General features: G+C 38.4%; 1 protein-coding gene across 1 annotated transcript in view; it reads left to right on the top strand.

The window, feature by feature from the left end:
* SAMTOR (S-adenosylmethionine sensor upstream of mTORC1) overlaps nt 1-11,568 on the top strand; it is a 37,774-nt gene that overhangs the window by 22,469 nt on the left and 3,737 nt on the right. Inside the window, exon 4 of the mRNA XM_075429113.1 lies at nt 6,756-6,870. Coding sequence (XP_075285228.1) covers nt 6,756-6,870 — 115 coding nt within the window. The remainder of the gene's footprint in view (nt 1-6,755; nt 6,871-11,568) is intronic.

Raw genomic sequence — 11,568 nt, 5'->3', positions numbered from 1 at the left:
CCTTCTGGTGACTGGCTCTGCAGAAGTTGTAGTATCCTTGAGGTATTTTTCTAACAACAGTTTTCTCTTTTTTTTTTTTTTTTTTTTTTTGACCTTCACTCAAGTAAGTATTTTATTTTTGGCATTCAGGAGTAGCTTTATTTCAGTTACAGTCCCACTCTCCTTTTTTTCCTAAATAACATGGGTCATGTTTATGGCTATTCCATGTGTTATGGAAAGAATTTACTATTTTGCAAGTGTAATGGCATAATGAATGCATAAGCATATTATCATTAAATGTTACACTTATGACTTACTTCATATTCTTTATAGACCAGTTCTTACAACTGTCTGCAATAGTGTTTTTCCTGTTCTATGAGGAGATTTTTCTCATTATTGTAGCATGTCTTCTGCAATCAGCACTTACTTTAAGTGAGATATAATATTAGTTAGGAAAGGAGTGAGCATGTTACTGATGTTGTTAGCGGATGTCTCTCTCCTTAGGAGCTGGTATCTGTTGTGATTTCTCCTGTTTGTAAAGTAACTTCCAAAAGGCATTAAGATCCCAAATGCATGTGCAGTTGAATAGTTACATACGAAATGAAAACATTTTCCCCATTGTTGTCATAGTATGACAAGACAAAACAGATGCTTCCAAAAGGAAGGTAGTGGCTTCTTATAAGCTGACTTCCCCCACCAGCTCCTCTTTTTAGTGCTCATTTTGCTAAGTCATCCTCAAAATGAATGCTTGTTTTTTAATAAGAACTGCTAGGCACTTTCACACAAAGGGCTGATGAGATACTAATACCCTGTAACATCTCAATAATGCTGGCATTTGTTAACACGTAATTTTAGCATTGCCATAAATAGAAGTTCATTGGTACTTGTTTGTTTAAATCAACAGGTTTGATGATCATAAACTACTTAAAAGTTGGTTTGTCTTCCAGTGAGAAGGCTTGTCATGATAAAGCATCAGCGCTCTCTTTGCATGTGCTCTATCTTCATACTTTGTACAGAGTTTATAAAGGCCATTGCAGAGCTAACTTCACGAGTTTCTTCTTGCTACCAGTAGTCTGTAGCCCTGCCTTTTGTTCTGACTGGTGTATATAGAAAGTAGTTAATAGAGAAGTTTTTATTTAATAATTTTAAAAGTATTTGTTAAGATAGTGGGTGATGATGATTTTTATCTTTGTTCTCTAAACTTTAAAAAGATATATATATCCATAAAGACATACCTGGCAAAGGCAAGATTCTTAATATTTACCTGAGTAAGCAACAAATGATAGTAAGGTTTTTAGTAGCTGTACAGACCTTAAAGCAACAAGGCATAGCTGTTCTAAGTTACTGCCCAGAGAAATCAAAACTCAGTTTCTTGCTCTGTGCCTTATATAAGAAATTACAAAGTTTATCAGAATGAAAATGGATTGTGTGTTACACAAAGCATACTTTCCTCCTGAAATGCTTTTCTACCGTGTCTACACTGATCATTTAGTAAAGTCTTTGAATCTTAATGAGGTCTTAGTACAAGGTGTATGGGGTAAACTCCACACAAGACAGACAGACACCTCCACCCACCCACACCACACACACATGCACACAGTAGTTCAAAGAAAGACACTGGGAGATGCGGAGAGAAGTAGGAAGCACTCGGTTAGCTGTTAAAGGTGATGGTAGGAAACATCATAGGAACCAGAAGTGCAAAGTTTACTGCAACTCAGAAGGTCATTCAGCTGCTTTGATGAACCCATTTCCAGTTGCTCACCTCTTTGGTAATTTCTCACCAATTTTAAACTGGCAATGTGAACAGTCCTTTTTTTACTTTCATCTATATGGGAAGTAATGTATTGTCCACAGTACTTCCTTCCATTCCAGACTGAGTTCTTATGTCTCTAACATGATAACTGCACCTGTTGTGAAGCTGGGCATCAAAGTGGCTCAGTTTTGCAAGATAAAAGCGGCTATTACCTGCTGTTTAACAGCTTCTCTCTTCAATAAATCACTCCACCCTTTGTTTTCTTTTTGAGTATTGTTTCTCTTCTTTGTCTGCCAAATTAAGCGGTATTGCTTTTTATCCTTACCAGTAAAAATCACAACCTTTTTGGTATGGATTCTTCTCAGGTGCTGGTTTGACTGTCTCTTAAGGTACAACTTGTCGCTCTTTCTTTCATATGTATCTCAGCAAGCTAGACCTTCCCACTGGATATTTTTATGCGTGGATGTTAGGAAATATTTGGGGCATACCAGTGTTGCCACTCAGAGCCAGACATATAGCTTTGTTCTGCTCTTCTGACAGCAGCATAAGGCTTCTGAGAGTCGTCCCACCCCCTCCCCTCTTTAATAAATAAATAAATGAGTAATTGGAAACTGTAAACTAGGAGATCAGCACTTGAAGTGATTCATTCTGGAGATTAAGTGACTTTCATTATGGTCATGCAACTGTGCTCTATTTCTGTTGACTTCCAAGAGAAAAAGTCACCTGTACAGCACCTAGTTGAATAATAGGTGCATTTTTAAGGGGGGTAATAATGAAGAGCTGCAGTCCATTTAATAAAGTTCTTAAAATCAACAAGCGTGTGATATATTTAAAATGCACTCATTGCCCAGGTTATGTACACTTCTTCACCAGTTCCTGATCTTTAACTGTTCACATTTTGGTTTTCTACCTGTACACTAATGCATTGAGGAACTGTGAATTCAAGATGTGTTTGGGCATTATCTACAGTGGCAAAGTACTTCCCTTGCTTTTAATGTTGCCTTGACTGAAAACCATTAGGAAACATGGCGTTGAAGGGTGATTATCAATGAATTCAGCAAGACTACGTTTCTAACAAAATCACTCGCTGGATCAGTGATCGTCACCTAGGTTACAGTTGTAGTCTCACTATAACTCTCTCATCTGACAACGACTTTTTCAGCACTGCAACTCTTATCTGAACCAGTGGTCTTCAGACCATCTGAGTTGGTGGTCTGAGCTCTCTATATATGTTCAGTGACCAAATCCTGAAGAGCTTCACAGATGTCTCAAGCATCTAACTTAGGATCCTATTCCTGCCAATAACTGGCAGCCTGAATTGCTACTAAGCAATTCATTCCACCTGTGTTCTGAGAGGCAGGAAAACCTGACAAGCAGCAGGAAGTCATGACACAAGTGAGCATCTGATTCTCTGCTACTTTTAAGGTTTTTAAGTACGCTTGCATTGAACTTAGACTGCAGGGCTCCTTGGATGTGACACAACTATCAGAGTGAATTTGCCTTAGATCTGTTGTCCATTAGTGTACAAGAGAATTTTTGGCTTCTGCTCAGCTTGGAATCCAGAGTTGTAGCTTTCCAGAAGTGTGCCCCAGTGCTGTAGTAGTCTGAAGCAGTGTCCCCCTTCACCCAGTCAAGAGTAATGCTGCAGCCGACAATGCAGGTTTCGTAAGAGAGGAAGACAGAATACATGACAGTGTTTTTTTCACTTGATGGTGGGTAAAGCGGGCTGTCCTGGAGGTTAGAGGGTTGTGGGTTATGCTGCTTAATTTTAATCTGTACAGGTATTTCATTGAACACTTTAAATGGAAAATGTTAAGATCTCTAGAGGCTGTCACTCTTCTTTATGGAAAGTTTTCTCTGCACTATGCAGTCAGTGTTATCTCTCGTTGTGTTTCCTGTGGTCCCATGTGTCTTCTATTCTTTTGCTGTTACCATTGGACTCTTATGTAGGGTGCAAGCGTACATACAGACATACATTTTTGTGTTTAAATGAAAAAGAATCCGCTGTTAGTGTCTTCCTTTGGTAGACAAGGACATGTGCTGGTCTGAGTAATCTCATACTAGCCTTACGTGGAAAAAGACACTACTTGACTTCAGCCCATGTTTGTGATTTATGGCCACTAGGATCTGAATGGTCTCTCTGCAGTATTCAAATTCCTGTTGTACAGATTACACTGTGATTGGCATCCAAGCTGGGAAAAAATTGTTTCTGTCATCTTTGTTCTGAAATCTCACTCAGTACTGACTTACAGGGTAGTCTGGTGATGTGTGCTATTTTAACTTAAAAGATAATTCTTCCGCTATTGGCCTTCATGATGCTGGTATTTTCACAGGAGTATCCCCCGGATCTCTTCTATTCCATGTAGAAGCAAAATCCTTAAACTTGGCATTATTATTCTGCTGAATGAAACAAGAAATCCTCTCTTGCTTCTCCAGCATCCTTCCTGTGGTAGATCACTGGGAGTTTAGGAGGAGAACAGACAGCCCAGGTCTCTTTATTGCTGCTTAACAAGTTTTTTTCTACAGTACTCCTTACTGCTTTGTTGTTGCTATGAGTACAACCACGGCTTTGCTGGACTCCACTGGCCCTGCAGATCTGTTTCTGGAAGTTTTTTGGAGTGATCTGTGTCTCTAGGGCTCAGTCTTTCCCAGAAAGATGACAAATGATATTTTGGAGATGCCAGTTGGAATTGGTTACAGAAACTTGAAACAAAAAGCAACATTTGCTTGCTGGAAAGTTATCATTCTTCTCCCTGTGAATTCCCTGTGAAAGCTGTGAGTTTGCCTTCGTTTGCTTCTGTTAATGGATTTTGGGTATTCTAAGATCGTGCAAAGCATGATGCAAACTTTTGGATGCAGCCCTGTAAATGATCCAGTAGAAAGAGCTCAAGTTGTTGGGGACTCGTGGTCCAAGGGGTTATTGCTGACTGTGCTGTTATTTTCCTTTTTTCATACATGGATGCACTCATCAAGTGATGTTTTAAAGAACAGGCAGCTGTAAAGTCTGTACTAGTGGACTTGAACAGAATTGTTTAACCTCCAGCATTTACTGGTTTGCAGTTGCAAAGAAAGAATAAACAGCAGAGGCCTCCAAATTCAGAATGCGAGGAAAATAAAAAACTAAAGAACAGTGTCTTTGTGTGATGTATTCAGCAGCTGGATTCTTCATATTAGTGATAACTGAATGCAACATTCAAAGTCTAGTTATTTTCAGAGGATCAGTGTGTCAGGTTAGACAAACTAAGTGCCAGGACAAGGCAAAAACTGTAAATAGCTGACTGCCAGTAATTCTGTACAAGTGCATTGATCTTATCTGATGCTACTGGTAACTGCATTAGTCATGAAGAAAATGCCTATGGCTGCAAACTTGAAGACCACAAATGTTCCCCAGGCATTGGTCAAGGAGAAAATCCTTTGGAATATAAGAACGCTTTCAGAGACAAGGCAACAGTCACTATCCTCAAAAGTTGCCAGGCATCTTTTTTTGCTTTTCTTTTTTGAACTATATATTTAACTTAAAGAAAAGAATAACAATGTTTTTATCTTCATAAAGTCATTTGAGTTTGGTGTTGCAGTTGGTCACAAATGATGTCACGGCTTCCTGAGAAAAGGCAAATCTCATCTGCCAGCCTCTCGCACATCTTCTGCTGTGCTTTAATGGGAGCTTCCACCAGACAGTACAAGAATATCCTCTGTTCGTTTCTTCAGTCTGCTGTTTTCTTTCTAATCTCCCACTCCTCCAGTTTTTTTAACCCCAGAAATTTTGGAATCTGGTTGAGAAGATGGGCCAGTTACTCAATGTGGGGTGGGTTGGTTTGTTTATTTCCCATAATGTTTCAGAAGGCTACATGTGTATCTCTGCAGCATTCTAGAACTAAAGTATTAAAGTGTCCTCAGCAGTCTGTCAACCTCCTTCTGTCAGTCCAAGCAGTAAGTCGTGATTTCTGAAGTTAATCCTTTTTTTTGATCATTCACCTTTTGTTGTTTGGTAGCATAGTTAAGTATTTAGCATTACAGCCATTGGCCTTCTTATCTATAATTTCACTTGAATAATAGGGTCATCACACAGTGGCAGATAAAGAGATAGATTTTTTTTTGGCTTATTGAAATGTTCTCCAGAATTCTTGTGGTCTAAAGCATAATTTTTGAGTACTTCAGAAGTTCTCTGATTAGGACTCTCTTTCTTAAACCAGGTTATTTTTTAGTATTTCTCGTTAAAAAGTGTTTGGATACTCCAAAAGAAAACTGATTGCATGGCATGGACAGACTTCTTTTCCCCCAAGTAGTTTTGAGGGAATACTTCAATTCGGTTAGATGTTTATAATAACTTCCCTACAACTTGAGCAGCCAATTTTTAAGTTTGTGGCTCTGCATGGACTAATCTAACTATTGCACAGCATCCATTGAAGACAGAATTGGAGTGAAACTCCAGAATTTTAAAAAATATTAGCTAACATAAAGGAAATAAATTGTCTTAAAATTTCTACAGGGAATAACTAAATACTTCAATTTTTAGATTTTTTTTGTTTACCTTGGAATACCATTATGTGTTCTCTTGTCTTTGTTAAACTAGTTACGGCACTTGACTTGAGATGCCCTTTAAAATGTGACTGCCAAGTAGGTAGGTCACGGAGTGTTGTCAGTTTCTCTTCTAAACTCCTGAAATTTTAACTCTGGTGACTTGTGTGATTTCAATACCAGTGAATACCACAAAAAGGTAAGTGGGAAACACAAAGCAATAGAGGAAGCCTGTATAGTGGACACACAAGTTGCCATTTTAATTTCTTACTAGAAGTACATTACAGCTGCTGTGAACATAAACTCATCCACTTGAGGACCATCTGCTTTGCTGATGATGCTTGGTGCTTTAGGTATCTCAGCAATTCAAGTAAGCTGTTCACTTCTGTTAGTCACTGCTGTGGTGTTCTATGAGAAATTTGTTGCATTAGTTATCTGAAATTGTAATTCAGAATATAGCTTCAAAAATCGCATTTGATAAAACTGAATTGTTGCTGCTCCGTAGATTGCTCCACTCCTTGGGGAAGATCAGATTACTTGATGTTGGTAGCTGCTTTAATCCATTTCTGAAGTTTGAAGAATTTCTGACAGTTGGCATAGATATTGTTCCAGCTGTTGAGGTATGTAATATTTGCTAAATTTATATTAAATCTTGTTCTCGGATATTTGGGAATGTTTCAAAATGACTGTAAAAAAAGTATGCTTAATACTTAAGTATGTATCTTAAATATCTGTGGTTTAAAAGGAACTGCGGCCCTCCTACTATATCCTTTCCCATGAGCAGGTTCTGAGCTAGTTGTTTTTTGTTTTAAAAATCTGATTTTTTTTCAAGAGTTATGCCTTTATAATGCGGTTGTGAATCTTAAAATTGGAAAATTTTAGTAGCCATCTTTTAATGGTGTTTCAGATGAGTCCTTGCATCTTAAAAGTCATAAATAAAAATTGAGTAGGCTTACGCTTAGGCATAAACCTCTCATAAGTTGTGTTTGCTGACAGAAGAAAATGAATAGTGACTGAACTTGGTGAGTTTTTCTGGGGAGTTTTAGTAACCAGAAGTGCACTGTAAGGGGACTTTCCAGTTTATTGCTGCACATATTATTGAACTTCTGCAATCCTGAGGACAAATTTATCAGCACTTTTGGAGTAAATTACTTCTTATTCTCTAGGTAGTAAGTTTCTCAAATGCATTAATTCTGCTGTAATCGTATGTTCTTTCTGTCTGGTGCTCTTGACCCAATTTTGTCATTTTTCTTGGTTGATAAATGCTATTAGGACTGACAAAAGTGGAATGATAATGAAAAGATACAGAAAGAAATGCATTTCTGACAGAAAACAGAAAAACCTTTAATCGTGTACATCTTGACCACTTACAGTTTAAAATGAGGCTCTATTAAATTCAGTGGCCTAAGGTAACCCTCTCTAGAAGTGGAGAGGTGAGAAGTGTACAAGTATGCTCTGTACAACTACCTGAAAGGAGGTTGTAGTGAGGCAGATGTTGGTCTCTCTTCCCACATAACTAGCAATAGGACAAGAGGCAATGGGCTCAGGTTGCGTCAGGGGAGATGTAGCTTGCATATTAGGAAAAGTTTCTTTCCTGAAAGAGTGATCAGGCATTGGGACAGGCTGCCCAGGGAAGTGGTGGAGTCCCCATCCCCAGAGGTGTTTAAAACACATGTAGATGCAGCACTTCGGGGTATGGTTTAGTAGGAATGATGGTGGTATAGTAGAAATGGTAGTGTTGGGTTGATGGTTGGACTTGATGATCTTAGAGATCTTTTCCAACCATAATGATTCTATGAATAATACAGTTAACTTGAAAGTAATGTTCTCTTGTTGCAGTGTGGTTTAGGTGCTAAACGCATGGTATTTTGTTGTGATCACGAGGCTTAGTCCACTAACGTCTAATTTATATTTTTGTGTATATTCTTAGAGATAATGAAAGATATTCTTGAAAATAAAAATCTTAGCTTGATAAATTGCTTTTTAAAGCAATTGAATGTTAGTTTCATCTAAAACACAAACTTGGAGCGGGCTCCATCTTGTCTGATTTGAAGAATAGGCATCACTTTCTCAGATGTGATTGCCTTCTACCACTTCAGAGGCTGTAGGACATCTGCATAGGGCTGTTGGGCATGACACAAGATGTAAAGGAGACACATGCCACTTAAGTGGCAGCCTATGACATCTAAAATGATACTACATGGCAAGGAAATTTCCAGCTGAGATACACAGATCATGGGTATCTACATCTGAGGTTCTATGTTCCAATTACAGTCAGTGGAGATCTATTAGAAATAGTAGGTGAAACCTAAACGTCTGCTGTTTCACAGTGAGGTGAATTATGTTCTGACCTCATGGGCTGTGTTGGCCAGCTCTTCAGAGACTATAGTGGAAGCCTAGGCACCTGAAGTTATATGAGCTCAATCTAACCATTAATTTGGGGGTATGGATAGTTAATACTTTGCTGTCTAGTCTACTGTGCTGTTTTGCTAAGAAAATTATGTTTGTTCTCATGAAAAGCAATTTAAATGTACAGCAACCAAACCCATTATTGGAAGAGTCCCAGAAGGGTTACTTCTGCGTATGTAATGGAGGAGTGTCAGTAATCCAGGCCAGACAACAGGAGAGGGAGTAGTTAGGTAGCTGCATTTTCTGTGTACTAACCAGTTCTTCAGGCTCCCGCGCAGCACAAGGGCACGATAAGATAATTGATTTCTTGTCTGCTGACATAGTAGCATAACTTGATGGTAGGAACTCTCTGGAGTGCTACAGATCAGCGTAGTTACTGTGAGGCCTGTCTCAGGCTCACCAGCATCTCGTACTTCCATTCTCTTGGACACTTCAGTGTGTTCAGGGCACCCTGCAACCTAGCTAGCAAGCATTCCTGGAGTGACATGGAGTACAGCTTGTGCACTCAAACACATCTGCTGGAGTAAGCTTAGGCCCTCCTGCAAATCAGAGTTAATAAGCCCTGATATATTCAAGATGACTCTACTTTGAGCACTAAAATCTCCTGAATAAATTTATCTTTGGGCCAGTAGTTGCTTGGGCTGATTTAAGATTTCAGAATAACAGTCAGAGGGTTCTTACGATAGTTAATGTCATCTTCTGACCTGAAAAATTGATCTGATAACTTAGTGGTAGAAGCTGAAAATAGAAGAATTGGTAAAATCTTCTGATTTAACAGATCTTTTAGGTAAGATACCAAAATATTTTTTGAAACACATTGAAACATAGAGGCTTCTTAAGAAGTCAGTGTCTTGAATAATGTTGAATGGGGGGTTAATAATCCCTTCGTAGCGTGGTTTGGGTTGGAAGGGACCTTAACGATCATCTGGTTCCACCCCCCCTGCCATGGGCAGGGACATCTTCCACTAGACCAGGCTGCTCAAAGCCCCATCCAACCTGGCCTCTCTTCTTTCTGAATGCAAGATGAGTTAGATGGGGTGTACAGACAGCCCACGGAAAATTGAGAAATGAGACTATCCTCACTTCCATCCCCATTCCTTGACACTCCGTCACTCCTTGCACGCTCCTTTACTCACCAGCAGTCAGGCCTTACGTAGCCTGCGCAACGCATACAACAGGATGACTTTGCCAGGTATCACCCAAATCATCTCATGCTTGAGTGCTGATGGGCTCAACTACTGCTGCAGCCTTTTCTGTCCTTACATGCAGTCGTGCCCCATTCTGATCCACTCAGAAAGCTCTTACAAGGATCATCTCACTCACTGCCTTAATCACAGCCCCTTCTTTAATAAAAATAGATTAATCCACTTTCTGCATATGGAAATGCTTTGGATATAGACTAAGAAGTTGAGTAAAATACTTCAGCTAATTTGAGGAGTAAGAAGGATATAACTGGAAAATTATAATATACGGGTAGAATTGTGTTCTTAAATGTCAGTGGACACACTGAAATATGACTGACTGCTGTTTCAGTGTCTAGAAGAGCTTTAACATCAGTTCAAGACTTATATCTAGAGTTTAGTACGAATCTCCACTTTAGCAGCATTTTTGCCCTAAAACTGCCTGCAGAGTTTAGATTCCACTCAAAACATACTTTAGCCCTCCAGTTGTCTTTAACATTCTTTCTGCATAACTGTTTTATGAATATTTTTCCACAATATGAGTATTATTTCCAGAAATATTTGTAGTCTAAATTGCTTTTTCAGCTACATATGTATAACCTCTGACTTTTTAAGTGTTGCTTCTAAGTAAAGTTAGCATGCTACTCTGAACAATTATACTTCTTATTAGAGGATATCATGAAATTACAGCTGTTAATTTCCTGTTCTAAATATTACAAGGAAACAGAATATAGCCCTGCAGGTATAATGGTTGCAATTAAAATTTCTTGATTATAGCCACATAATGCAAGTCTCTCTCTTGGTTGGTGGTTTCTGGGGAGTTTTTTGCATATTGAAGGCCAAGATTAAGGCTACTGAAAAATAAATCACAGATTTTTTTTTTTTTAACATTGATTATTTTTTCTAATTTACTGCATACTTGCAGTAAAGAGAACGTGATTTTATTTAAACAGAAATAACATTCTCTTCTACTGGGAAACAATTGTGCATATCAGTTGCTTTATCAATACCTTTACAATCATGTTCTAGTGATTTTTTTTTTTAAATATGGTTCTATAAAAAACGCTGTCAATATTTTTGTGGTATGAAAATGCAGCAGATCTAACTCCACCCTTCAGATGTGCTCTGCAATGTTTTGTGTTTACTTTTATGTTCACTTACGAGTTTAGCGTGTCTGTCATTCACTGCACGTTCTCTAGGCATTAATAACAACTTTTGTTGCTATCACATCAAAACCTTGTATCTTAATACCTTTTTTTATGAAGGAAGTCAGGCCCAGGTTTTGGTGAATGTAAAATGTCATTTGAATGCTTTGTTATTAAGGATGTTAAGGACTTATTCTTCTGTGTGTTGTCTTGTGGTGACATTTCCCGTCTTTGACAACTGGAGCGCACAAATGATTGACAGATGAATTTGTAGCCCTTACCTTACTTTGATAACTGTCCAAATGTGTACTGGTACACTTTGCATTTAAGGCAAGGTTAAAACATGGACCCGCGTCACTGCAGCAAAGCAGTTAGTGTACTGTAACTTTCTAATGTGTATTGCCTTGCCACAGTGTCTTTGTCCTGTAAGAGTAAAGAATGAGACTTTTCTCCAAGTGACCAAACTACTAAGTTTCTTGGAATCTTTTCAAAGAACTGGTGGAAATACTGAGGTATCAAATTTAGTTTCTAATTACTGATTTCAGGTTTAGAAAAGCCTATAAAAGGCTTCCAGTATCTGGAG

Source organism: Opisthocomus hoazin, chromosome 8, assembly GCF_030867145.1.
Source record: "Opisthocomus hoazin isolate bOpiHoa1 chromosome 8, bOpiHoa1.hap1, whole genome shotgun sequence".
NCBI lineage: Eukaryota > Metazoa > Chordata > Aves > Opisthocomiformes > Opisthocomidae > Opisthocomus > Opisthocomus hoazin.
Note: the sequence above shows the minus strand (reverse complement) of the source record. Positions and strands in the feature narration are given on the sequence as shown.